Source organism: Tricharina praecox (assembly GCF_024521635.1).
Source record: "Tricharina praecox strain CBS 144465 chromosome Unknown BZA05scaffold_12, whole genome shotgun sequence".
Taxonomy (NCBI): Eukaryota; Fungi; Ascomycota; class Pezizomycetes; order Pezizales; family Pyronemataceae; genus Tricharina; species Tricharina praecox.
This window is the reverse complement of record NW_026250414.1, coordinates 1-27,118: the sequence shown is the minus strand read 5'-3', so window position 1 is coordinate 27,118 and position 27,118 is coordinate 1. Positions and strand designations below refer to the sequence as shown.

The following is a 27,118-nucleotide window of genomic DNA, read 5'->3' as shown; positions in this document are numbered from 1 at the left end:
AGCCTTGCTATTATACTTTCCCTACTCCAATCTCGCAGACTCAGTGACTCACAGCGATGATCCCAGTCCTTGAATTTAACTTATTCACAGTAGATGATATTGTCCAGCGGAAGACCTGCCTACATGTTCATATATCCAGACTTTCAGTCCCTACTTCTTGCCCCACCACTTCTCCAAGAAAGCCTTGACACCAATCGGCTTGACATCGGTGAGCTCATTCAGCTCCCCCTTGACCTCACCAAGACCATCCACAATAGCCACCAGCACCTCCTCGTAGAACTTCCCCATCACGTCATCCTTCTTCTCCTCAATCCTGCCGCTGATCTCCTCCCTAGATAGATACTTCACATCAAACGTCTCCCCAGTGACCTCCTCAGCCAGCTTCACAACCTCCTTATAACTCCACGTCTCACCGAACATAGTACTCTCCACCCCCCACTTCTCCAGCTGACACGCCGCCTCCACAAACCGTCCCACATCCTCGATAGCCGTGAAACTGACCCTATCCTCTCCGGTCCCCGGAATCGTCGCCGTGCGCGCCTTCACATCCACCACGACGGGAAACAACTTCAGCGCCTGCTGCTCCGCCCCCGGTGCGCCAGCACTGAGGTAGTTCATGAACACACCCAGGCGGAACGCGGTGTACTCGAGGCCACTCTCCCGGACCAGCTTCCACACATCATCCTTCTGCGCATACAAGGCGATGCTCTTATTAGCCAGCCCGGCCGTCGCGAACTCGCTGGGCGCGTAGCGCTTTACGCCGGCGGCTTTGCAGGCCGCAAGCAGCGACTGTGTGACAGCGAGGTTGCTGCCCGGAGCCCACACGCACGAGATCAGCGTGTGCACGCCGCTGAGCGCCGCGGTCAGCGAGGGCATCGAGGTGTAGTCGACCACCATGACGTTGGCGCCGAGGGAGGTGAGCTGGGGTTGCCGGCCCCGAGTGAGAACTGTGAGCTTGTTGTCGGGATTGGAGAGGACGGCGCGGGATATGGAGTCGCCCAGGCCGCTGGAGGCACCGGCGATGGCGATGTGCACCATTGTGGTGGGGGTTTGGGTAGGTGGAGTTGAAGTGTGGGGTGGTGCGTGGGTGTGATGGGTTGGGCAGCGGGCTGGATCGGAGTGCGTGTGGATGTAGGGATCGAGGTGATCTTCTCTTTCTCAGTAGAAAAGCAGTAGAGTTTATATCTACTCGCCCGGCGTTGCTCGCCCGAAGCGCTCCACTGAACCCACGCTGAGGCCGACTCGAGCTCCGCTATCGCCGACTTAATCCCGAGACGTTTTAAGTGTACTTACTTACAAATGCCTTGCCAGCTTCGGCCGAACGGAACATCTGCGAGCAACTGCTGTATTTGTAAGCTATCCCACAGGCTCCAAAACATATTAGAGCGGATCAACCGTTTGCGGAACTGACTTGACTCGGCCGCATTCGGATGCCAGATGTTAGTATCACGTGCTACACAAATCATGCGATATCACGCGGTTACAGACTGAACGGCGTCACTTTTTTCAACCAAGTCCTGCTATATCTTGTCGTGAGGTACCTTGAACTGAGCAGTGTTGGTACTTTCTGAGTCACAACTATGAAATGGAGGACAGCACAAGAATAGTCCGCCCAAGTCGTAATTTGAATGCACATTTATTTTTAGGCGACAGAAAGTGACGGATCATCGCATTTTGATCTCAGAAGCTATGTAGCTAGAGTCCACCCTCAGAGCCTTTATCACTCGGATTTGGGATCCAGCCTCCAGTACCAGGGGGTGCAACGCCCGAGCGTCCAGTCGGAAGGGTTCCAAGCCAAGAGGGTCCACTATCAGCGGGTCCAAAGTCACGGGCTCCAGCAGTACCAGCGGGGCTAAAGTCAGAGCCTCCAGACTGAATGGGTCCGAGCCAGGAGGGTCCACTGACAGCGGGTCTACTGCCAGCAGGTCCACTGCCAGCGGGTCCAAAGTCGGAGTCAGAGACTCCAGTACTACCGGCGCGTCCAACGCCAGAGGCTTTGGAGCCAGTGGCTTTAGGAGCACGAGGGGCTCTGGCACGAGTAGCTTTGGAACCAGTGGCTTTAGAACCGGTGGCTTTAGGAGCACGAGGGGCTCTGGTACGAGGAGCAGTCGCACCAGCGCCAATCGCACCAGGGCCAGAGGCACCAGGGCCAGAGGCACCAGTGGCTTTAACAGACGGGGCTCTAGGAGCACGAGGGGCTCTGGCACGAGGAGCAGACGCATCAGGAACAGCAGCGCCAGGCCCAGTCGCACCAGGGACAGAGGCAACACGACCATGGGCAGCAGTACCATGGGCAGCAGTACCAGAAGCACCAGGACCATAGGTACCAGGACCAGACCAACCAGGGGCAAAAGTACCAGAGGCACCAGGAACATAGGTACCAGGACCATAGGCAGCAGGACCAGACGCACCAGGGCCAGAGGCACGAGAATCATAAGCACCAGGACCATAGGCACCAGGGCCAGTGCCACCAGGGCCAGTCGCACCAGGACCATGTGCAGCAGTACCAGAAGCACCAGGACCATAGTTACTGGCAGGACCATAGGTACCAGGACCATGGGGGGCAGGACCATAATGACCAGGGCAAGTCGCACCAGGACCATAGGCAGCAGGACCATGGGCAGGGGTAGCATAGGTACCAGGACCATAGGCACCAGGACCAGACGCACCAGGGCCATATGTACCAGGACCATAGATACCAGGGCCATAGATACCAGGGCCATAGGCATCAGGGCAAGAAGCTCTAAAACCAGAGGCTCCGGCACCAGGAGCCCCAACAGCGCGGTCTTCATAGCCAGGGGGGAAAGGCGGATTATCAGCGAGAAGACTGTCGTTCGGGGGCTCGGTTTTGGCTCCCGGTGCAACCTCCTCGTGTTCGTTCGTTAGATCCAGGTAGATCCCGTCTGCTGCGCCAATGGTGTCCTTTGCAGCGGCGGTGGGTCAGCCTCATTCCTCGAGTATCGTGGCTCAACTTACCAGGAGATTCCACTCTGCCTTTTTTCCAAACAGCATGGGCGTGAGCTTGGGCGACGTGTGACGGTAGATCCGCGTGCCCATCACAACACACAGCATGTACTGACAGCCGGTGAGGACTGACATTTCGTTTGCCTCGGGAGACAGTCAGCAGTTATCACTCGCATGGGTGAATGCGCCATGGGGTTACGCACATGTTTGAAAAGCGCAGCCGTACGCTTGGTGAAGATGTAGCCGCGGCGGACTTCGTTCTCGATGTACTCTATAGGCTTGGATCGGACGTACGGGGAAGAGGACTCGTCTTCCTCGGCGTCATACAAATCGTCGAACCGGCGCTTGCGCCAGCTCTCCGGAGCGGGAGTAGAGTTGCGGCGAGCGCGATCTTGACCAGCTACTACCTGCGGCTGGAGACAAGGGTTTGGCTGAGGGATGTGACCTAGCTGGTTGGTGATACCACTCATCGGCGGGGCGAGTTGGTAATCCACTAGAGGACGAGATTAACTTGGTGATTACCAGCTATCGGATGGGCTAGTGGGGTGTACTTACTGGAGTCCATCGACTTTGGGTCGTAAAGGTGAGGAAGGTATCTCGGATTCACGGTGAAGCAAAGTTCGACGCTCGCGATCCGGAGGTTTTATTTTGAAAATACACTAGCTACTCACAGTTCAATTGGTCCGTGCGGGGGACGCTACTTGCAAGATGATAGGGCAATATTCAACAATGCCCGCACTCACGGTTTTGCGAGTGAGGGGTCTAGGGCTCTCACTCGAACTTTCGCAGGGGAGGTGTCACAGGATCTCACTCGCCCTTCGATGTCGACGGCATGTTGAGAATACAAGTGAGATTGATATTATTCGGTTGCTTGATTCATTCGCAGAAGCAGCGGATGATCAGCCAGACATACCAGACAGAAGCAAGTATGAGAGTAAACAAGATTGTCGAGGCGCATTCGAGGCGCATTCGAGATGGCGCAAAAGGCGCAAAAGACCAATCTGACAAATGTGCAATATATTGGACGAGTGACGACGATGGCTTTTCATCGAGAACGAGACCAGAATGAGAATCGCAACACGGCAATTTTTGGTACGCTGTTCTATGGAGAGCAAGCTGGTTTTGAACGAAGAAGAAGTGCTTTCTCACCACGTGGATACCAGAGTTCGCCAAGGCTCACCCGAGACATCAATGCTCTTCTTCATATAGCTTTCAGGTATCTTTGAGGAAGTGGAGAAGAAGTGTCGCGGAATCAAAGCCCCTTCCTTGCTAGACAAACTGGCCTAGATAGTGGGCGGAAGGTAAGGACAAAGAAGACAGTCTGAGAAATTCGAGGAAGTAGCGCAGGCATCTCTAGAATGGGCGGCCAAGAACTGCATCAGCTTCGACCACGACAAAACAGATGCGGCTCACTTCATGAGCCAGCAAAAACAAAAAAACAGGTTTAAGTGAACATGAAAAAGATATAGATTTTAAACGCAAACAAAAAGATGGCAGGCCACATAACGGCAAAGACATGAGCACTCTGAAGGAATTAAAACCCCCGTGAAAAAAACCCGAGAAAATCAAACACCCTTGCGTGCCTGGCGTTCCTCGTACTTGTCCGTCAACTTCCGGACCTCGTCTTCATGCTTGACCTTGCCAAGCATGACAGCGGGATTATTCCCCGCGACCTCATTGTACCACTTGCACCTCATATCCGCGTTCTCCTCGATCTCCAGTATGACGTCGATGGCGGCGACATTCTCGCGCTGCATTCTGCACCACTTTCTTTTCGCCTCCTTGGCGTGAAAGGCCTTCTAGAGGCTCGCCTCGGTCAGGTCCAGCAGCTCGTCGGTGGGCCGCTTAAGCACCAACCCCGTTTGAGCGTACACCACATCCCAGTCCTGGCGCATGTCGGCCCAGAACGTCCTGGCCGCCTGCTCGCGGCTCTGCGCCGAATTTTTCGCGTCCATGGCAACGACCGGCCTGGCCAGTATCTGGGCCCTTCTAGCCGCACAGATGAGATCGGCGTCGAACCCGAACTTTCGCTCGATGTAGGCCTGCACTAGGGATCTCCTCAGATCACCGTGAGGGCCATGGCCCATGGGGGAGATTTTCGAGCAGCTCGCTCTCTCGCACCCCCCACATCTCTTCGGCCGAGCGAACGTCAGTCATGTCGTACAGCTTGTGCAGCCTCTTGTCGCAGGGGCGGCAGCAGCAGACGCTCTCGTCCATCGCCGCAAGCCGCGACTACGGGATGAGGCAGTATCTGCACCGCCTTACGAGCCAGCGGATAAGTACATTCCGGAAACAGTTGTCTCGAGCCGTCCTGAATGGTTATAAGGGAGAGTTACGGACCCTGGGATCTTCGGCTGCATTCCTGAGGACGCGGAAACAGCGAGTCTCTATTAAGTGGTATAGGAGCCGGCACGAGCTGGAGAGAGCTACGAATGGATGCGAGCGGATGTTTTTGACGTCGACTGGGACGAGAAACTCGAGGATATTGTAGAGTATCTCATTGGCGAACGCCAGGAGCGTCAGGGTTGGTTTCGGCGGCGGTGTGGTGAAGCGCGCGGGTGATGTCGAACGTCGTGGGGCGTCGGGCCAGATTGGAACTGGGGCTGGTGCGGCGAAGGCACTGATGGACAGCAGTGGGCTGAAGTTCCATGTGGATATCGAGGGGAGTGCGGTAGACGAGCTGGCAGATGTCGTGGGTTCTTGGGATGGCTCGGTCAAGGGTGCGGCTGGGGTCGAGGGAAGTGGGGGGTTCGACATGGTTGATATCGGGGAAGTGTTCGACGGCGCGGGGGGAAATTATTCCTCCCGCTGTGCTGGGTACGATGCCCGGCGTGTTGCCGGCAAATATCATCGTGTCGTGCCGCGGCTGCGGCTGCGTATAACTGCCCTCGTGGGGAGAGGATGGTTGTAGGTGGACACCTACCGAGGGGTTTGTCGGGCGTTGATGTCGATGTTGATGCCTGTGTTGAGGAGAGAGAGAGGAGAGAGAGCGGAGATGAGAGAGAGAAGAGTCTTTTATAAGAAAGCAGGGCGCGGCTGGTGCGGCCTGGTCCAGCGGGGGTTGCGGGTGCAGCCGGAGCTGAGACCCATCTCCGCGTCCTCGCACACGCTGAACAACTAGGTGACAGTAGCTAGTACATACATGTCAGATGACGGCGCTCGGAGTACATGAAAGATCTCTCCTCATCGCTGCTGTGGGGTGATGGCGAAGTTCCAAGAAGCACTGTTTTTGAAGGAGCCAAGGGCTCGGTCATACGAACTGTATCCGGAGTGAGTCAAGGACTCGTTCATGTGAACTATATCCGGAGGGGGAGATGTGTTCTGGTGTCTGGTCACGCCGGCGGGTCTGTCTCCCACAGCCGACATATTCTTTATCTATAGAAGGGCACCGACCCAGAGGAGAAGAAGCTAGCAACAAAACAGTTCTATCTTCCTACCAATCCTCCTATCATTCTCAGCATCTTTGAAAGGCGGTTTCTATTTACACGGTGATGAATCGCAAACGATATACGGATGGATCAACCAGCGGGCACGTACTTACTCAGTTACATAGACGGGAAGGATCAGGGGTGCAATTCCTTCCAATGGCAGGGCCATATCCCAAGCTCTAACGCCTACCCGCTCCATCTACGGTATCCAGGCTCGGATGTAGCCGCGCCCCCCAGGTCGGCGGTGGTTCTTTGCTATCTCATCAAGCTGGCTGCCCACGACCCCACTGCTCGCGGACTGGAGGCCCCTCGCTAGCTGAACGAGTACGGCACCCGGACACTACCACCTCCATCGCTTGCCTACCGGATGCACGGGATCACAGAATCCAGGTGGAAAGAAGCCAACGCATGGACTGACGCCGAAGTCACAAACAAGAAGTACCGGTATAGGCTATAGCCGAAAATCTGGCCAGCAACCGGACCCGAATCCCGATCCTAGCCATTGCCCCCAAGCGCCTAGCCGCAAGGTTCTACCAGCTGAAGACAGGGCACTGCGCCACTGGCCAGTACCTCCAGTGGGCGAAGAGCTGCCCAGACGACCGCTACAGATGGTGCAGGTACAAAACCGCGACCCGCGAGCACCTGCTCAAGTCCTGTCGAGATGTAAAAGTCAGTAGAAAACACTGTCGGCAGAGGTTCGGAAGGAGACGGGGAAGGAAAAGATCGTCTTGATATCCGCGTCCTATCAGCCGACGAGTGATGCCGCCAGGCTATCGTAGACTTCCTATCCTACACCGATGATCTGGGCAAACGAATCCTAGAAGCCGCTGAGGAAGATGTAGCAAGTGAGGTGTCCGAGTTGGAACTCAGGGAGCTGGCAGAAAGGGAAGCGGGGCTGTGGCGAGAGGAGAAGAGGGTACTGAGGTTGGGGAGCCAGGATCACTTCCGGTGTTCCGTCCCGCACCCTCCTTCGTGGCATTTCTCGTTGAAAAGGCAGGAGGCGAGGCGGAGGAAGGAGAGGAAACGTAAGATGTATTTTCCTAGTGTATTTCCTTGGTGCGCTCGTCTTATACCGATCGGACAGGTATGAGTATCACAGAAAGCAGCTCGGTGAAGGGAAATGTCAAGTAGGTGGTTCGATCTACTGCTCAGCCATTTGGACGTTAATTACACTTATAGCACAGCGAGTAGGACAGAACCACAGGTAGGACGTACTCTAGTACCAGACTGTGGCAAGCAGTACGGGCAATTTAATGTTCCTGTAAGAGGCGATCTCTCTTGATGTCCCGTGCCGTGGATGGCAGCGACGGTGCCACCTTCTCCTTCCTCAATCAAGGCCCGATACTCCGGCAGGAGGAGTGCGCTTTACTACCTAAATCAGCGTTAGGAATGTCGAAGAACCCAACGTCGAGAGATCTCCGTTGTAAGTGAGGGCAATGAGAATCGCGAGTGGCAGGAGCTGGCCGTGAATTCGTCGTTCGTGGGCAGGAACCGCAGCTTGCACGCCGGTGTTCGTGCTGGTTTGTTCCCCGGTTCAGCGTACTCAAGCACGTGGTGGACGGTAGTCACGGTCTTCTTCGCATCCAGCCTGGAGCTCATTAGCCATCGCGCGGATCCACGCGGAAGTACACAGCAGGAGGAGCCTCGTGCGCAGTCTGGATTTCTGCTGCAGTATGGCAACTACCGTGGTCCGTCACCGGCGCACTGATACCAGCCTCCAGTATTCTAAAGGATCTATATCCCCTCGGGGCAAGATCCAGCCGGATTTAATAGTCGGTCGACGCTCGAGGAAGGTTGCAAATAAGCCGAGAAGGCTGCAGGTACTTTGCGCGCTGTCGGAGGGTCGGATCGGATGGAATAAGGTACGTCTAGGGAAAGATGCGAATCATAATAGTTGGGTTGATTGACTATGTTGAGGGAGGTGGAGTGTTGCGATGGGACTCACGTGGTGTGGGAGGTGGTTGCGTGTAGGTGTATTGCGTGCCGTTACGAGAGAGGGAACCTAGGAGAAGAGTCGTCACGTGAAGGCCATATGACCGGCTCATGATGGGCACGGGATGGGTACGGGATATTCACATGAAAGGCACACGACAGGCACGTGAGGGGCACATGACGCAAACGTGAGGGACATGTGGGAGACACGAGAGAGGCTATTGTTAGGAACTTAGGATTCGGAGGATGAGACCTACCCACCGACCAGTCTGTTTCGGATATTGTGACGTAATACTCACGTGACGTCACCGGTGCTCCTTAAGGGCCCTTCCGACTGTTAGTTACAGGGACCACCTTTTCACTCCACACTTTGTCTTGAGTCGGGCGTGGCAGTATATCCATGTGCAAAGTAGGCTTGTAAAACACGATGAGCGGCGAACCAGAAGACAGGTATTTGAGTGACGGTGGAATAAGGTGCGCCACTAGATCTCGGATATATGGTTGGGGACGCCTATGTATCATCCAATCTAGTGTGAAGACAAGTATCATACGTATCTCGGGCGCGTCACGGTTCCTCAGGACGGTTTGTCGTACATTGAATTGATAATTACGTGCTCATACACACAACACGATCGCTTGAGTTATCATCTCCAACTCAAACTCGTCACTGTACAGCATATACCTAGCCTCCACAGCCGGCTAATCCGTCTCTCCGGTACCCATGACACTGTTCAACAATCCTACCTCCCGATCGCATTGTAAGTAACCAACAACCTCCCCATCTCCACCTCCTCTTCAGTCCAGTTTCTTATTTGATTCTCCAACACTACTATCCTGTTCCACTTGACATGCTCCACCTCCGTACTAGCATACCTAAGCGGAGCCCACATGACCGATTCACGCATACTCGGCCGGGCTCCCGCCTCCAGCAGCACGGCTGCCACCTCGAGACGCAAATGTATCACCGCGACGCTGAGGATCGGGACGTGGTGCATGCCAGCCCACCAGTGGGTGAATAGCGCTCTCGGCGAGAGTCCACCCTCGGTCCTGAGAAGTCGCCGCATGAGTGTGTCAGGCCCGTAGAGGATCGCCCAACCAGGGATCGAGGCGCGCCCATTACCGGGTATTAGGAAGATGGGCGATTGCGGGAGGTGCGAAAGTGTCTGCAGCCGGATCGGGCGACGGTAAGTGGGAATGATCGCGCGGATTTCGGATAACGCGAGGAGGTAGAGCCGCTCGGTGAGGTGGGTGGAGAAGTAGCTGTGCGTACATATAAGCGCCGCGAGAGTCTTGAAACTGGATATGTAGGTCGTGATTTGGATGATAAGCTCGATGGGGAGGTGCAGGAAGCTGGGCATGATGGTGGACGGGCGGGTGCGCCTATTGGTGAGGGCGTGGTGGGGATGGGAAAAGTGGAGGCGTGGTGGTGGAGGCGTGGTGGTGGGGATGCGAAGAGTGGATCACTTCATGTAACTCATCCGTATTCGATCTAGGAGATAGAGATGGTAATCGAACATCCGAGATAGGACATGATACCTGGTCGTAGTCACGTGTGCGTAATAACACTGTCATAAGTTCTCACTCTCGTCTGGGGTTAGGGGTTATCAACGTCATGTCTTCCATTCCCACGATACGACACTGAAGATTCGAACAGAAATAGATCTATTCTTGCTCTATTATAGATCGATCAGCACCCTTCATCTCTGTACGGGAGTAGGTGATTCGTTTTCATCTACGAAGAGCTTTGTGGGCGTGAAAAAATCAGCAGGTACGAGTAGAGTAGTGTAAAGACCGGGCCATCCAATTGTCAGAGGCCTGCGAAACACTTCCTCGGATACAGCCATGAGTATTTCGTACTCATGCTAGTACGCAGCCCGTCCAAGGCGGACCGTCGGAATACTCATATAAGCACGCAACCCATCGAAAACTGGACGGTGACGCGAATCGGCCGAATGCGGACGAGTCTGTCGCCATAGCACCACTCTGTCTTCTACAACTGCACACACCGAGAGCAAAACAAACCTCCTGCACTATAAATACAATGCTCATTGCATACGACATACACACCGTACACCGTACATCGCCCGCCACATACTACGACCTACACATCGTATTCTCTACCCACTGCGCACCCAAGTCTCCAAACAACCGATCGGTACGCCTCCTTCTCCACCTACAGCAATCGTCACTCCTCCGTCACCTCCTCTACTAACATTCCATCTAGCCATGCCAGACAGGAACCAGCTCGAGCCGCTCGTCTTCTTCTCGAGCCTGGTCGTCGGTGGCTACTACCTACTTCCCAGCCTTACGAAGCTCCTGGTCGAGCTGCTCTCGCACGTCCACACCAATCCGAAGCGCACTGCTATGGACGACTTCTGGGTGAACGTCTTCGGTCTTGGGTGCCTCGGCGTGGGGGCTGGTGGCATGTGGCTAGCTACGGTGTTTGCGTTGTTTGAGGATGATGCCGACATGGACTGAAGACGGGAAGTGGCCACGATGGAGGGGTGAGATGAGGTGTCGTTGGGATCTTGGGAGTTGCGGGCCTTGGTGTATGAGATGTTTCTTTTTCGAAATTTCATCAGCGCCAATAAATGATTTCCTTCTTTTATTTTTCCGATCATTGTACCCATCTGTTTCCGCCCACTACATTCTGCAAACAATCATGTAAACACGATCTGCCTGCACTCGCAAGCAGTCCCAACCATGGGCCAGGTGCTTTCTCATGCGGGTCTGTATCCACTGGGCCGCCTTCAGGAACATTCTTTCGGTGATGTTACAACACAGGTGGCCCAGCAAACTTCGATCCCGTCATGAGGGTAGGTAGCTGCACTGATCCGGTTTGTTTTCGTACCGCATCCCTTGCCTGCAGTGGATGTGAGCTTCTTCATCGTCGTCGTGATCGTCGACCAGCAGGCCTATCATCATTCTCGACGCACCTTGTCCATGATGACGTGTAGCTGCAGGAGAGCCTCCCAGCGTCTTCGTCTGCTCTATCCTTATTTCCTAGAAATCCTCTGAGCCAGTTTTATTTTTTTATATTTTCAGCTGCGTACAGAGGTCGATTCGCCCTCGATGCCGGGTCGACCAAGCCGACAAGGCTCGTCAAACACTCTTGGAGAGTCTCTCAGATGTAGACAAAGGCTAGACGCACCTGGGAATTACCATCAAGCCCGCACCCGATGCGACCATATGCGACCTGGACAAAAAATCGGAGGAACGCTGCTTCGATCGTACCGCCAGTACCGGTGACGAGCACGCACTTGAGGAGCAGAGAGGACTTGATCGGTCTGTCCGATGACCATAATCAGTATACACACCAGGTACATGTAGCTTTCCCCCCCCTGCATGTTCCGTGCTGTCGATGTTTGCGAGCGAACACAACCATCACCACCTTCTTCTCCCTGCAAGCCCGTAGAAAAGGCCGCATTGCGTGACGTTCAAGCTGGCTCGTTCGAACGGAACAGAAGGCAACAGCCCACCAAGCTACGACTGTCCACAAACAATTGATCCTTGTCACTGCAGTCTTCCCATCACCCCCTCTGCTATAAAGTCTGCCCCTCCCCCCCCTCCCCCACCTACGACTCTCTGCCATTCACACTCGCTTTCACTGACATCTGCCTGGTACTTGGTCTCCCCCATAATCCTTCGTCAGTCCCGCCCCGCCCCCGTCCAATCCTCCCAATGCCCCACTGCACTCATCCTTCCGAAAGCACTCCTGCTTGACGAGTCTGCTGCCCCTTCTCCTCATCACTTGCGGAAAGTGATCCTTCCTACGGCCGTGCCACTTCAACCATCTACCAAGATGATTACAGCGCCACGCTGCAACCGCTCGCCTCTATCAGCACAGGATCTCGAAGAGAAGGGAGACAAAATGGTCTCCTCGGTTCCGGAACAGCAAAGCGAGGTAAGCCTGTTCCATCATCCATCCTCGCCACCTAAACCATTTCTCATTGGAGGACGTCTCTGACCTTCAGCAGCCCAGGGATAGTTTGCCCTCGTGGCCATCTGGAGGCCCGGCATCTTCTCTGGGCTCGGCTGTACCCGTGTCGTACAGTTTCGAATTCGAGAGCATCCACGGTCCTAGGGCAGCGGAAGCTGCTCAGTTCCACCCCGAAGGAACTTTCCAGCTCAGCCAGCCCGTGCTGGAAATGACGAACATCCAGGGCGCTGACTTTATCAGCATCGCCTTTTTCGGCGACTATATCTACGCCGGCCGACCATCACGCACGGCCCGAATGGTTGTGTATGCGGTTAACGGGCTGAAGGACGTCACGATCAATGAGAAATATGGGAAAATTGAGTTCGTTATAAGCCCTGGTGTAGGTAGAATTTCGTCTGCCGTGATGAAGCCCAAATCCGGACGGTTGGGTGAGTGGGTTGTTCGTCATTCTATGAAGGCTATTTGTCAGCTGCGGAGAGCAGATGACATGTGGGAGAAGTGGAGCTCCTTCCACAAAGAGGTATGTCCTTAAAATAATCATGTGTTTGCAAATTCAGAATGACGTCCAATACTGACACTTTTCAAGTTCTGCAGAAGGAAGGCCCAGCAGTTGGTGCCGGGTCCGAGCTCAACGCCAGTTTTACCTTCGCCGCTCGATGCAATGCCGCTACCTCAGAGACCGGCAGTCCAAGCTGCTTCTTTGCAGTCGAGAACTCAACCAGACGCGCAGGGAAAACACCCACTGCCCGCACGTCCCGCACCACAACCAATCGGTATTCCACCCTACCCTGACGTCGTGATTAGGCCTCGCATGGGGAACCCGTTCCAAGTTGGAGCTCATGGCCAGGATGCCGAGCTGAGGGAAAAGCAAGAGAAGCCGGGTCAGGAGATCAATACCAGCAACATTGGAGTGAAGCGGCATGCTCCCACCGAAGGCAACGCTCACGATACGGGCGCGACCGTCAACAAGCGAGCCCGGAATGTTTATGACGAAGGCGGTCGACGCAAGCCTTCTCCTCACGCTGACCACCCTATGAGCAGAAGTGTAACGGCCGAGCAGATGGACCCCGACAGGATGTCACCTGCGACGCTTTGTCGCTTCCCGTCAGTGTCTCCACCGGAGCCGATCAACAACGTCAATACGAACCCTCTCGTTCTCAAACTTCGCAAAGCGATCCTCTACGACGATGGAGAAGTTACGGTGATTGACAGTCCTCAACCCTACCAGCAGGAGTTCCTCCTGCCACTCACTATCAGGCTTACCGAGGATAACCTGCTTTGCCTCTACATCCCGAACCTCGGTCAGCTTTCCATGAGCATCAGGGACGTGCACTACTTCAGGTGGGGTTGGGATCTCCAAAACGAGAACGGCCTTTTCCTTGAGGTCTTCAAGTCGAGAGTGCAGGTTCTTCAGGGGGAAAAGATGAGAGAGCAGGGAGAATTCGCCGAATCGCCTTGGAAGGCTTACGACTGGTCCCGCCCAACGCGTGGCTTGCTTTACAAGATCAACCAGAAGTCGGAGGGCTTATTAAGGGTCCAGCTTGAGTCAAAGCTTGGTAAGCGCGCCCTTCGGGAGTTTGTCGAACAGATTCAGAAGGCTCGCGCTTGATGGATCTACACTACAATACATCGGAGAGTGCGGACCTGTTGGCAGTTAAAGTCACTATCTCTTGTTTTCCTGTCTTTACGAGAGGTTTCGCGCTAGGTTCTGATGAGTTGAGGGAATGAGGGGTGGCGTTTGTGTGTTTTTGTTTTTTTTGTTTCGTCCTTTGTTTCTTCATGTTATTTGTTTTACCCATCTCTCCACCATCTTTCCCGTGGCGATGTTATAGCGCAAGGTTCCGATGAGTTGAGGCAATGGGTGGTGGCATTTGTGTGTTTTTTCTTCTTTCGTCCTTTGTTTTTTCATATATTTCTTCTTGTTCCCGTCTCTTCACAATCTTTCCCGTGGCAATGGGCCTGTCTACCTGTTTCTGTCTTTTTAGTTGCAATTTTTGTCAGTCGTGATACCCCGTGACACCCATTTCTTTACAAAATCGGTGATGTCTGCAAGACGAGCCTCTTGCTCTCCTCTCCAAACGCTATCCTTGTATTCCATCAGCAGGTCCATCCCTAACCCATACTCCCGATGTATGATCCATGTTTCTCTCTTCTACTCGCCGACCGCCACTCTCTCAACATTCTTCGCCGCAGTGCAGCTGGACTCTAGGCTGTACGGTGTGTATGATAGTGGAGTGGAATGGCGGATAAAAGTTCGATCCCAAGGGCCGTCAGTCGCGGGCTGCTAGCTTGCTACTAGAGGTGCCTCTCTACGTGATCGCCTTGGACGGTTCCTTGACGGCGGCCCCGGTGGCGGTGGCGGTGGCTCTCTGGGGATGGTTAGAGATATAGATACAAAGATGGAGCAGCATGAATAGATGTTACGTACCTTGGCGAGCGGGGTCTTGGTAGCCTTCGCCCCAATTGGCCGAGGGGTTGGCCTTCTTGGGGCTGGCCTTCTTGGGGCGAAGGTGCTTCTTCCTCGGGAGAGAGAGAGAGAGATCTTCCTGTTTTTTTTCCCGCATGCAGCCTATCTAGACTATGGCGAACCAACGAACTCCTTTTCCTGCCCCCCATAGCGAGTCGAGGTGAAAGCCCCAGCACCGACCAGTCCGATGCGGTGACCCACCTCCCCTGCCCATTCGCCTCGGATCGACGCAAGTAGAAAGCAAAACGTAAATTGACAGTATAGACCGGTATGGGCCTACATGCCCGCTCCTCCTGCGGCCCCCTCGCCTCTCTCCCCCACAGCCTCATGTGTCACATGTGTCTCGTCACGCTGCATCACTCGATAGGTGAGTGAGACCATGTGCATGTGCGTCGACAGTAGCTTCAACATAGGGGGAGCAGGGAAAGCCGCATCGGGCCGCCTGATGAAATAGATATCCCAGATCGTGCCTCACCCCGCTGCTCAACATGCATAGGCATAGGCCATTATGCCTCTACGTGCAGAAAGGAGCATACATGAGGTAGGCACTGTTACTCTCCGCGGAAGTCTTACGTTGTATAGTCTAATAATGCTGCAAACGACAATCAATTAATGATGTTCTCTCTCTTGTATTCTTATTGATACTGCTGCGCGTAATAATGTGGATCAACCTTGTCCATACAAAAAAATAACTGGATCAACGTCCCCGTAAAATATAAGCTCCCCACAATAGCTATGCATTATTACTACTCTCTTCCTGGCTATTAATACTCCTCGTTATCATTTTCGTCCTCGTCGAAGCCCAGCCCCTGCGTCGGATCCGGGCCGACCCCCATGCTCTCGACCTCCTCCCTCAACCTAGGGGAGAAATCCTCCATAATCACCTCCGCCTGATGGACGATCGACCTAGATATAGCCCTAGCCAAGTCAAACTCCGCCTTCAACTCCTGCAGCTTGCTGATTCTGCGCCTGTCCTCCCTCGTGAGGGTAAGAAGCGGGGATTTCGCATCCGAACGCTGAAACCGGTTCGGAGAGGTGCGGGTGTCCGGCGCAGAGTCGAAAACCGCCGGGGCCCGGAGGCGACCTTTCGCTGGCTGGGTGTGCGCGGGCGGCGGGACGTAGGTGCGCGAGGTCAGCATCCGCGTGTACGAGGGTGAGGGCTTCGGACGCCGAGCGGGTGCGGGTGCGTCGTCATCGTTCGGAAATCGTACTCGTCGATTATCCGGCTCCACTAGAGAGCCTGTGGAGTCGGAGCTGCTCCGTCGGCGTTTCCTCGACAGACTGAAGTCGGCGGACCCCAAGCCAAATCTCGGTGGGAGGATAGCGGGCGTTGCTCTCAATGCGAGGACTGGATTGGTTGCTAGCGCTGGCGGTGAAGGTGTAACTCTCTTTCCTCTTCTGCAGTCGTCGACGGTTTCGGTCTCCGCTGCATCCACGAATGTGGCCTGCGAGCTCAAGCTCTGTCTCGTGCTGGAAGACAACACCGTCTTCCTCTCTAGGCCCAATCTTCCTTCCCTGTCCTTCGTTATCAGCCATTCCGATTTTCCCTCGGCGTTCTTCGTTGCAACATCCTTCCTCCTCTCGAATCGCTGCCGCCTCATACCCTCAACCTTCGAATTCAGTCTCTTCCGAAAAACATTGAGTCTCGTCTTATAGGAGTCTAAGCTCCGCCTACGTTGAGCTCGCAACAGCTCCTCGGTTCGCTTCTTCTGCTGCTCAACCTTCTCGTTGAGTCTGGCCCTGAAATCATTGAGTCCCGTCTTATATGAATCCATGCTATGCCTGCGTGCAACTACCACCAGATCCTCCGAGCGGCGCCGTCTCTGAGTTTCAATATTCTTATCGAATGTCAGCTGAAATACATCCGTGCCAGGGTTGCGTTCACGTACCAGAAGCTTCTCGGATAACCGTGCTATCGACTCCCTCCCGGCCTTCACTTCCTCCGGCTCGCTCTTCTCCGTCTCCTTCGACTTTGTAGCGATATTCAGATCAGTGGCTGTGGATGGACTACCAAGTGGGGCATCATTCACCTTCTCGGATTTCCGCCATCCCTTCTTATCAAACCTGTCATCGAGCCTCTCCCTGAATGCACCGAGACTCGTCTTAAAACTGTCTATGTCACGGTTCCGTTCGGGTCCCACCATCCCCCCGGACCAGCGCCGCCTCTGTGTTTCAATCGGCATGTTGAAACCCTGTGCACCCGTGCTAGGGCTGCGCCCGCGTGCCATGAGCTTCCCCGATAGCCGTGATATCCTCTCCTTGAGCTCCTTTAGGTCCGTCGTCTCGGTCGACGTCTTCTCGTTGGACTCCTTCTTCTCGGTCGAATCCTCCGTCTCGTTGGACTCCTTCTTCTCGTTCAAATCATTCGACTCCTTGGAGTCCCTCGCCTCCTTCGATTCATTGGACTCCTTGGACTCCTTGGTCTGGTTCGAATCCCTGAACTGCTTCTCGGTGGCTGGGGCAGGAATGTCTGGGGCATCGTTCGTCAATCGCACCCTACGACTACTCGGTCCTTCAGGAGATGGAGTGTTCAAGTTTGTGTCTACTATGTTCTTCGCGTCGACGGTACCGCGTCTCCGTTTCTTCAACCGAAGGGTGTCAGATCCCGACCCAGATCCCATACCATATCTCGGCAAGGGAATGGCAGTGGGCTTGGTCTTCAGTGGGACGACGTTGTTAGTTACTGACGCGAGTGGGGAACGCGTAGCAGCTTTCGGTTGTTTCTCGCTGGTGTTTCCGCTGTCTGCACCGCATTTACTCATCTCCATGCTGCGTGCTTTATCCATCGTTCGTCGTGGCTAGCTACCAGTAACTGAAGCGTGCAGTGGTGAGAAAGATGTGTGGTGGTTTCAGAAGATGTGTGGTGGTGGAAGCAGGAGTTGGGAGGTTGTGGTGCATGGGAAGAGAGATGATGTGAAGAGAGGAAGAGGAGAGGCTGAAGGAGAGGTGAAGCGGTGTTTATCGCTTAAGGTCATCAGCTGCTCGAGGCGGCGTTGTTTCCAAGCCAAGGGCTAGAGGCCGAGTGACAGCCGGTGTTTAACCGTATCCACGTGAAGCCACCTCGCTCAAAGCTAGACATCACCTCATCGCGCAAGCAATTTCAAGATCGTCGACAATCAGCGGCTCTACCAAAGTTGTACTCTACTCTTCGCCTCTTCGACGACCATCTACATAGGAACCCGCGATGACCACCATCCCCTCACGCCATCGTATCCGCTCTCACCGATCACCACCTTCTCTTGTTCACCGGTTTCACACATCGTATGTACCCGTCACCGTTACCGTCCCTGGCACAGTACTCATCACCGACAGCAACATCATCGTCTCATGCACTGCCTCACGCACTATCCGCTTTGTTTGTTTTTTGTTTCATCAGTAATTGCATAGGACCTATCTAGATCATGGCAATATCACCTCTTCATCCCGTTTACCCCCCCTCCCCCCTTTCCCCGTTACTGTCTTGCCCAGCTTTCATTGCGCGACCAGATCATCGATGTGTCTTTCCCTGCCCTCTCCGCCCTGGCCTTTCCAGAACGTAAATGAGCTCACAAAGCAGAGTCAGAGCCACGAACAGGAACAGGCAACAATTGTTCCTACTCGCCACGTCCATCTCCACTGTTCGCCCCGCACCCGCACCCGCGACCCCTCGCGCCCTCCAAGCCCTCGAGTCTTCCCACCTCCGCCACACGTCCCGGTCCGCTATTCTACATCGCCCGACTCCTCAAATTCAGCACCGTCCTCCCCATCCCCCTCTCCCTACACGAGTCGCCTCAGCTCCGCTCTCTCCGCACTCTCTTCCCGCTCCCTCAGCTCGCACTCCGACACCTCAAGGCTCACTTGCTGCACCTTCCCCATAAGTCTGTGGGATCCGCCTTCCCACAGCATACTGCAGTGGAGGAAATGAATTCGAGTTGAGGATGGCTTCGCAGCACCGCTCGTCTGCACCGCTCGTCTGCAAACTTCAAAGAGGGCCCGGGTTTTGAAGCGGTCTTTGAAGCGTTCTTGGAAGTTTGCCCCTCCTTGTCTGCTTATTAACTTCTGCCCAATGCCCATAACCAGTGTCTTTTGCAGCTTGCTGACTTTTCCATTCAGGGCAGTGTTTGCTTCGAAGAGGTATTCAAATTCCCGGGTCTGAGTTTTGTACCGGTACCGGCACCAGCCATAGCCTCGGGCATTGGGGGCGTTTCTGCGTGCATTGGAGATACTGGCCGGTGAGACTGTGTCCTGTCTTCAGTTGGTAGAATGTTGATCTTTAAGGCCAGCCGCTTGAGACCTTTGGAACTTGGGGCCATCTCGGGAGTTGGAAATTGGGTCGCGTCAGGTCTCTGGCCCAGGCCTGGAAATCGTCCGTCCCGTACGTCCGAGGCTATGCCCCGGACGAGACGGAATTTGTCGGGCCCGGAATCTCAAGGACTACAGGGCTCCGGGCAAGCGGGAGGACGACTGGGGCCCCATTCGGGCCTGGAAATTGTGGCGCTAGTACTAGCCTTGGACAGTGGCGCAGTGGCGCAGCAGGCAGGAATTCCGAATGACGCCAAGGAGTTGGCAGCACGGCGAGGAGTAGACGGCTAAGGAGACGCCTCTGCTGGCAAATATTACACTATGTGCATGTCCGTTGCTCGCTGTTCAATCCCGTATCCGATCGGATGCAAAACGTTCACCGGCCAAACTTTTCTTAGTGGCCAGCCGCTTCCGCACTAAAAACTTCCGGGCCCGGGCTTTTTGGACCTGGGACGCAGCCCGACTCGTCCGGCCAGATCCTCGCCCCAGACGGGACGACACCGCCGGGCCCCAATAGTCTTCCGTCCGGACAGACTATTCCCAGGCCTGCTCTGGCCAGATTTCCGGCTGTGCAGATATACTGCTTGTGAGTGACTTTGCTGTCCGGCCTTGCCTTCACTTCCTTGAACCTTCCACTTGGCTTCCGAGATGGCACGCTTCGGATAGGCAAGCGATGGGAGTGGCAGAGGTCTGGTGCCATACTGGTGCATGTAGGTAGCGGGTCGCCGGGTCCCTTCCACTCCGCGAGTGGTACATAGGGTTGTGGGCTGCCAGTTTGGCCCATTCGTCCCGTCCGCCTTCTCGGTTCCAGGGACGGGACATCTTTGTGTGCCTGAGGAATTTCGGCTTTGATAGGCGGTTTGCTCAGCAGTGTGTCGTGGTAGGAGACGGAGCCGGATGCTTCTGTGGTCATCTAGCGACTGTGGCTTCTTCTGGGAGAAGTTGGTGACTATCCTGGTCTAGTGTTTTATATGATTTGTTTTTACTGTTTTGATTGTACTTCAAGTAGGTAGTACATGTATCTTTCCGGCATTGCTGTGCATGCTGAGGGAAAGGGTTATAATCAAGAGAACTTCAGAACTAAGGGAACGAACATGCCAGGGCAGTGAACACGTATGATGAGCGGCGAAGCAAGCGTGCGGGCATGCGGCCAAAGCGTGAGATCTGATCAGAGATCCGGACGGCGCAAGCGGTATCGCCGGTCGGTGAGGTTCAATAGCCCCGCGAGGCTACTACTAGACCTACCCTCACCATCTGCGATTGTGTCTCGCCAGCCTCAGGTGTTGAAGCTTCACCACCACACCTACAAAACCCCACGCCCACCCACCTCTCTTCTTCTTCTCTTCTTCTCTTCATCACACATCGCAAGTTGACACAACTCTCTGAACCAACCCCAACGCCATTCGAAAACCAAACTTTCAGTAAGTAGGTCCGTCATATCACACAAACTCAGTCGCAAGAATGAATGCCAACACGATATCTACCAGAGATGTCTCCGAAAAGATACGACCTTCGCAAGCGCGCCACGAAGCCCGCTGCTTCTGCCGTCAAGCCTGGCCGCAAGGCACCCAAGGTAAGCACGACCCGCACTCCTATCGCACTGCACTGCATCTAACACAGCTCTTGCAGATCCCCAAAGCCGCCAGCGGCCTCTCCAAGTCCACCTCCAAGAAGTACGTCTATGTACTGAAGCCCAGCGCCATGGCGCGGCTCGCGGACATGGAGTTTGACGTTCACACCACGCTCGTGCAGGGTCCGCGTTTCTACCTTCAGCCTGGAGGCAAGAAGCGTGCCCCAAGCGGCGTGGTGTCCATGGTCGCCACCGTGCCCGCTGGGGTCGACGCCCAGTGGCCGGTGGAGCTGGACTTCGAGGAGATGGATTGGGAGGCGGTCAGGGGGGAAGCGCAGTAGCAGGAGGACGGGAAGGAAGAAGAAGACGAGGAAATGGAAGACGATGAGCAGGAGAAGGATGAAGATGATCAGGAGCAGGATCAAGAGTAGGATCAAGAGCAGGATTAAGAGCAGAATCAAGAGCAGGAGGAGATGGAAGAAACCCATGAGGAGCAGAATGAAGTAGACGACGAGGAGATGGAAGAACAGCAGGATCAAGAGCAGGACCAGAACGAAGAAGACGAGAAGGATAACGAAGAAGACGAGGACCAGAACGAAGAAGACGTGAATCAGAACGAAGAAGACGAGGAGCAGAAAGAAGAAGACGAGGAGAAGATGCAGGAGGTGGAGGAGGAGGAATAAGGGCCTTCTCGGTTGTTAGCTGCTTTTTGAAAAATATATACCACACAAAATTGAGATACAGTTTGAAACCCTCAGTGTCCAGGCGCTGGGTGACCGTTCGGCACACCACCCTAAGTGAATAATTTGAGAAACTACATAATGTCAACTAAGCCGCGAGCCACAATACACATAAAAGCCGTGGCGTGCCGTTGAATATCTGGCTTGACAAACAGGTCATCAGGGGAGTTGAGAGTTTGGAGTTGCAGCTTTGGTAACATTCAAGTGGTCAAAACCACGAATTTGAAAATACAGCTGGAAACCGAACAGGCCCTAAGAGAAGAAGCAGCAGCAGCAGCAGCAGCAGCAGGAGAAGCAACGGGAAGAAGAAGCGGAAGCGGAGGAAGACGAGGAGGAACCGGCTGGCAGAACCATCGGCCGTGACAACGAATGGATGATCGGTCACCATGCGAAAAGTTAAAACAGAGACCTTCCAGACTTTCAGTGGATTCAAGAACAAGTTTCTGTATAGTGAAGCTCGGGCTCCATTACGTAACGATAGCCCAAGCCCACTTAGCTATCCTTTACTCAGTAATGTGCAGTGTTCTACATAGACCAGTCCCGACCAAATTTAGGTATGGTCGGGTCGGTCGGGATATATCCTGACTAAAAAAAACCGCTGGTCTGGTCGGTCGGCTTTATCCCCACCATAAATTTTCAAGTCGGGTCGGGATATATCCCGACCGACCAGACATAGGTCGGGTTTAGTCGGGTTAAGAAATAACATTTGACGTCGGAAATGCTCTGAGACTGCCAGAAACTAACAAAAATATTTGCGGCTGGTAGAATTAACAGTTAACCCGACATCGGCCGACCGAGGCTAGCAAGGCCGGGTCGGTCGGGATATATCCCGACCAGAAAAAAATCAGGTCCAGTCGGTCGGGTTATATCCCGACCGGCCAAAGCCATGGTCGGGTCGGGTTATATCCCGACCGACCCGTCCGGTCGGCCGACCGGTCTGGTCTATGTAGAACACTGGTACTGTGCCCCGACAAACCCTCCTACAAGCCAGAGCCCGAGTCCAAGGGAGTCGTGACGCCCGTTTGGCCCGTTGTATGATATCGACAAAGATACCCAGTCCATTCCAGCCAATCATGACAAGTCAAAACAATGGACGATGAGTGATCGTCCATGATGTTTTCCCCTACCCATTTGCCTCGGACCGACACAAGCAAAACGTATATTGACAGTAAAAACCGGTATGGGCCTACATGCCCGCTCCTCCTGCGGCCCCCTCGCCTCTCTCCCCCGTCTTCCGCTTCCGCTCCAAACATCATCACTGGGAATCCGGATCTCCTACTTCATCGCACCGGCCGCAGACGCAACACCCTACTGGGCACTCTTGCTTTGCCCCCGATGTGATGCTTGCCTCCTCCTCCTCCTCCTCCTCCTCCTCCTCCAGGCCTGTCTGGTGGAGCTTTTCTCCCCACGTCCGTTGTTCCTAGAAACTCCAGCATTGCATTGCTGCACTGCTCGTCAGCGAGTCGGCGAACAACTCCGCTAGTTATCGACCACCTCTCTCTTCTTCTCTCCGTCTCCTCCCCGACCTTTTCCCACAAGGCTTTCTGTTGCCTTCTCCACCGTAACTCCGTGAGCAGTGTTGAATAGGTGCTCGCGGGATTGTCTGGTAGGCCTGTTGCGCCACCAGTAATGATCATCCTCCCCCACACCCGATTCTGCGGCTTCTGATGATTTATCCGCGAGTAACGGGGAAACGACATGACATGGTACGTACTACTACTACTTGTAGGCATCTGGTACTCTACGTAACTGGGACCGGGATGCGTCGCGATGAGCTCGAAGTGATTCAAAATCATTGGGGAGTCTGGATGCAGTTATTTGTGATATAATTGAATGGCAAATGAAAATGAAAACAAAAAATAGCGAGCGAAGCATTAAGACTCCTCCTCCTCCGCGTCCCTCATAGTTCTCATCTCCATCCTCATTGGAAATGCAGTTATATTTTCGCGATCAGACTGGAAAAGAAAAGAAAAACATGTTCGCCATAAAACTGGAAAAGAAAAGAAAAACATATTCGCGATTAAACTGAAAAACAAAAAGAAAATAGCCCCCTCAGCATTAAGACTACTACTCCTCGTCCGCACCCTCGTTCTTCGTTCATGCGGAGATTTCTCATCTCCATCCTCGCATTTCTCATCTCCATCTCTATCCTCCTCCATCTTCCCTATTCGCCATAAAACCGAAAAAGAAAAAGAAAAGAAACATAGCTCCCTCAGCCTTGAAAACTCCTCCTAGTCGACCCTCGACGACATCTTCCTTCCCATCCTTGTGCATATTGTCCTTACCCTCCTCCCCAATTTCCATCGGCTGGCTTCTTCGTCGGTAATTTCCTCCTCGCGAATCTCGTTTGGGGTGGAGGTGGGGAGGGGGTTAATCGTAAAACCCATGATTTCTGTGGCTCGGTGGATGGTGGTTGGGGGGTTCGAATTGATTCTAACTTGCGGAGCGATGAGCGGTGAGTGGATTGTATAGTTGATGGTGTCGGAGGAAGGTGACGCCGAAGAAGAAGAAGAAGAAGAAGAAGGGGGAAGAAGAAGGGGGAAGAAGAAGGTGGGGAAGAAGAAGGAGGAGGAAGATGGGAGGGAAGAAGATGGGGGAGGAAGAAGGGAAGGAAGAAGATGGGGGAGGAAGAAGGGAAGGAAGAAGATGGGGGAGGAAAGGGTTCTTCTTATAAAGAACGGAGGGAGAGACTCGGAGAGAAGGGAAGGAGCGAGAAGGGAGGGAGAGAGAAGCGAGCGAGGGAGAGGGAAGCGAGCGAGCGAGAAGGAAGGAGCGAGAAGGGAGCGAGAGAGAAGGAAGGGAGGGGAGGGAAGACAAACCGCACGAGGTGCTTGGAACTGAATCGCCGTTGAGAGGTGAGACTTGCGTTTTTTTTTGTTTTTTTGTTTACCCATTAATTGCATGCGACCTATGTAGATCATGGCAGTATCATCGACCCCCGATTCCAAGCCACTGTCCAACGCGACTTACATTGTGCGGCCGATGAAGCATTCTCTGCCCTCGCCGCAGCCTGTCCCGACAATATTTGAGCTCGCCAAAGAAATAAAGCTACGAAAGAACAGTTCGCTCATCGTCCGCTGCCTCTTCAACAGGAGATGCCATGAAAGAAAGTGTGGAAAGGAACAGCAGGTGTGACCCCGGCTCCTCGACCTCAGCATCCTCTTCCTCCTCTCGCCTCCTCCTCCTCCTCTCGCCTCATCCACATTTGGAAGCGGTCTTTGCCCCTTGTTGTCTTCTTTCGGGTCTCTGACCATAATGTTTATTTTGCTGACTTTTCCATTTAGGGAAATTTTTGAAAAGATGCTGTCCTTTCGATGGTTTTCGATCCTTGGCTGCGAACTTTGGATTGTCTTGATGCCAAGATATTAGGAACAGGTGTGGACCCGTGGGCCGTCTGCGACTCTGTTCAGCCTTGCTTGTTTTGCCTGCACACTTTTGCTTTGTTTTGATCGTTCCTGTTCGCTCGGGCGGTGTTGTTGACTTTTTACTTATTTTTTTATTTTTAATGTTGCCTGGAGGGCCCCTCGGCCTCTGTGCTTCAATGCCCCGGGGTCTGGGTCTGTTTGACGCTTGTCGAGAGAGAGAGAGAGAGATCTTCCTGTTTTTTTTTCTCGCATGCAGGCTATCTTGACTATGGCGAACCGTCGCACTCCTTTCCTGCCCACTCTGGCCGGCCGGGTGTTGGGGCCCCGTTATCAGCTAGCACGATGTGGCCCCGCTGCCTGCCAAACAAATAATAAATGAAATCGCACCAAGAAAATATCACCGCACATCCTCATCTCCTACTTCGTCTCACCGGCCGCAAATTCAGTACCCTGCTGGACACTCCTGCTCTGCCCCCGATGCGATACTTGCATCCTCCCCATCCTCCTCCTCCAAGTCTGGTGGAGCTTTTCTAGAAACTCTAGGATTGCCTCGCTGCACAGCCAGTCGGCGAGTCGGCGAACAACTCCGCTAGTTATCGACCACCTCTCTTTCCTTCTCTCCGTCGAGTCCTTCCCGACCTTTGCCCACAAGGGTTTCTGTTGCCTTCTCCACCGTAACTCCGTGAGCAGTTTTTGAATAGGTAGGTGCTTGAGGGACTGCTTGATAGGCCTGTTGTACCACCTGCAATGGCCGTCATCCCGCTTCTTGTTCACTTCAGGTACGTCGCCGTGAGGGTGTGCCCTTCTTCCTCGTGACGAAGCTCGGGGAAAGCTGTGTGTAGATCGGGTGAGTGGATGATGCATTGATTGGTGGTGAGGGAAGAGGAATTGGCTTACCTTGACCGGCGCTCTGATGGTTGCGCGGTCGCGGAGGAGGTGCCCGTGGGCAGAAGGAGTAGATGGTGCTACCATCTATTTGACTGTGAGCGCGGTTTGCAAACAATAATTGTAGATGAAGTATATGCGAGGATGGTTGCTGTGCGGGGTCGTGTATGTGTTGTGGAGAGCGGAGGGGGACGGGGGGGCGAGAGGATTTACAGTTTTTGAATTGTGTAGTTGCGATGAAGTTGAGTTCTTCGAGAGATCGATGTAGAAAGAAGATAGAGATCGGGAGCCAGCGCTCTGGTATTTATGGGTGTTCTAGAGAACGTGGTAATTTTGAAGCCCCACATCGATCATGGTCGATGAGACGTCAAATCGCCAAGTGATGTGTGTCCTACTCTCAATCGCTCCTCAGGGGCCCTTCCTGTACCATTTCGCGTGCCATATATCCTCGACATCCCAACGACCCCACTACTGCCGTACTATCCCCACCGCTACCTTTATCAGCACGATACATGCTTTCGACTGTCAGTTTCTGAAATTTCGGGGTCGAAACATGTGACTACAGTAGCAACTAGCAAATCGGAATCCCACGGAAACCCGCGGGTCAAACTATCATCATGTGGCTGGCCGATCAGAACCCCGCCGAATCCTGTAGAAGCGACATCACCGTATCCAAGTCCTTCAACCCTTCACAACCCATCTTTTTACCCGAGTGGCAAACAACAAGTGCTCTAGTATCCTTCAATCCACCAGTACACATATCTACTTCAAGACCCACTGTGACAGAGCGATGGGAGAGATGCCGGCGGAAAGAGATAGATGTCGGCGGAAGTAGATAGATCATAGATTTCGGCGGAAAGGAGCAGCACCAGCGGTGAGGGGTCCAGCGGTGCCGTGTGCTTTCTTAGCCGTCGGCTTCTTCTATTTCTTCATCTTCTTCTTCTTTTTCTTTTTTCTATTCTTTTCATCATCACCATCATCCAGATATCCGATTAACCCTCAATCCTTCTCTTTTTCTCTGTTTGTACTTTCTTCTTAGATCCCCAGGTCCGTGTTGGCCCATGAACCGCTCGCAAAACCACTTTCAACAGCTATCAAGATACTTGTACCGGTATCTGTCTGTCATCATCAATTACGCCTCGTCCACGTGCTATCAGGATGTGTGTTCTGATTGTTCTTGGGCGTGGGGAAGTTCGGTGACCTTACGGATGGAAGACGTGGGGCAAAACACGAAAGGTACGATTTTAAGGCGGAGCGTGCGTGATATTAGGAGACTTTACAAAGACTAACGGCCCGGCAAGATAGGTCCATTTCACATGTAGGAACGTGAAAGCAAGGAGGAGAGATAATACTAGAGTCAAGACTCTAGAGAGAATGGAAACATGAAAGCAAGGAGGAGAGACAATACCAGACTCCAGAGACAATTCAAAATACCAAGGAAGATGAAGACATTCGACCAAATCATGTTCACATTGTACGTGAGCGGAGAAGAAAATACTACCAAGGCTGCAGCTGCAGTGTCAATCTCACTGCCAGACGGACTTGG

At 53.8% G+C, this 27,118-nt stretch overlaps 8 protein-coding genes across 8 annotated transcripts; 3 read left to right on the top strand and 5 right to left on the bottom strand.

Moving 5' to 3' along the window:
• Positions 1 to 136: 136 nt before the first annotated feature.
• BZA05DRAFT_353332 (uncharacterized protein) lies at positions 137 to 1,136 on the bottom strand. The gene has a single exon (XM_051481342.1). The coding sequence runs from the start codon at positions 1,036 to 1,038 to the stop codon at positions 151 to 153; it is 888 nt and encodes a 295-aa protein (XP_051339279.1). The 5' UTR covers positions 1,039 to 1,136; the 3' UTR covers positions 137 to 150.
• A 506-nt stretch (positions 1,137 to 1,642) lies between these two features.
• Positions 1,643 to 4,721, bottom strand: BZA05DRAFT_444939 (uncharacterized protein; the record flags this gene model as incomplete). The annotated part of the gene is made up of 6 exons (XM_051486959.1): positions 1,643 to 1,687; positions 1,752 to 2,786; positions 2,866 to 2,922; positions 2,977 to 3,108; positions 3,168 to 3,457; positions 4,538 to 4,721. The coding sequence occupies 6 exons, from the start codon at positions 4,719 to 4,721 to the stop codon at positions 1,643 to 1,645; spliced, it is 1,743 nt and encodes a 580-aa protein (XP_051339278.1).
• Positions 4,722 to 4,763: 42 nt separating this feature from the next.
• On the bottom strand, positions 4,764 to 5,721 carry BZA05DRAFT_444938 (uncharacterized protein; the record flags this gene model as incomplete). Its single annotated transcript, XM_051486958.1, has 3 exons — positions 4,764 to 5,006; positions 5,086 to 5,196; positions 5,305 to 5,721. 3 exons carry the CDS (start codon positions 5,719 to 5,721, stop codon positions 4,764 to 4,766), a joined length of 771 nt encoding a protein of 256 aa, XP_051339277.1.
• Positions 5,722 to 9,064: 3,343 nt separating this feature from the next.
• BZA05DRAFT_452658 (uncharacterized protein) lies at positions 9,065 to 9,729 on the bottom strand (the record flags this gene model as incomplete). Its single annotated transcript, XM_051487474.1, has 1 exon — positions 9,065 to 9,729. Exon 1 carries the CDS (start codon positions 9,680 to 9,682, stop codon positions 9,065 to 9,067), a length of 618 nt encoding a protein of 205 aa, XP_051339276.1. The 5' UTR covers positions 9,683 to 9,729.
• A 636-nt stretch (positions 9,730 to 10,365) lies between these two features.
• BZA05DRAFT_444936 (uncharacterized protein) lies at positions 10,366 to 10,802 on the top strand (the record flags this gene model as incomplete). The annotated part of the gene is made up of 2 exons (XM_051486957.1): positions 10,366 to 10,399; positions 10,549 to 10,802. 2 exons carry the CDS (start codon positions 10,366 to 10,368, stop codon positions 10,800 to 10,802), a joined length of 288 nt encoding a protein of 95 aa, XP_051339275.1.
• A 1,324-nt stretch (positions 10,803 to 12,126) lies between these two features.
• BZA05DRAFT_444935 (uncharacterized protein) lies at positions 12,127 to 13,873 on the top strand (the record flags this gene model as incomplete). Its single annotated transcript, XM_051486956.1, has 3 exons — positions 12,127 to 12,228; positions 12,302 to 12,784; positions 12,851 to 13,873. 3 exons carry the CDS (start codon positions 12,127 to 12,129, stop codon positions 13,871 to 13,873), a joined length of 1,608 nt encoding a protein of 535 aa, XP_051339274.1.
• Positions 13,874 to 15,495: 1,622 nt separating this feature from the next.
• Positions 15,496 to 17,517, bottom strand: BZA05DRAFT_444934 (uncharacterized protein; the record flags this gene model as incomplete). The annotated part of the gene is made up of 1 exon (XM_051486955.1): positions 15,496 to 17,517. One exon carries the CDS (start codon positions 17,515 to 17,517, stop codon positions 15,496 to 15,498), a length of 2,022 nt encoding a protein of 673 aa, XP_051339273.1.
• Positions 17,518 to 20,331: 2,814 nt separating this feature from the next.
• Positions 20,332 to 21,265, top strand: BZA05DRAFT_452656 (uncharacterized protein; the record flags this gene model as incomplete). The annotated part of the gene is made up of 3 exons (XM_051487473.1): positions 20,332 to 20,585; positions 20,642 to 20,902; positions 21,038 to 21,265. The coding sequence occupies exons 1-3, from the start codon at positions 20,478 to 20,480 to the stop codon at positions 21,263 to 21,265; spliced, it is 597 nt and encodes a 198-aa protein (XP_051339272.1). The 5' UTR covers positions 20,332 to 20,477.
• Between the last annotated feature and the right edge of the window lie 5,853 nt (positions 21,266 to 27,118).

What these genes read in the sequence shown, in the direction of transcription:
- BZA05DRAFT_353332 (XM_051481342.1), bottom strand. Translation starts at nt 1,038, where the DNA reads ATGGTGCACATCGCCATCGCCGGTGCCTCCAGCGGCCTGGGCGACTCC.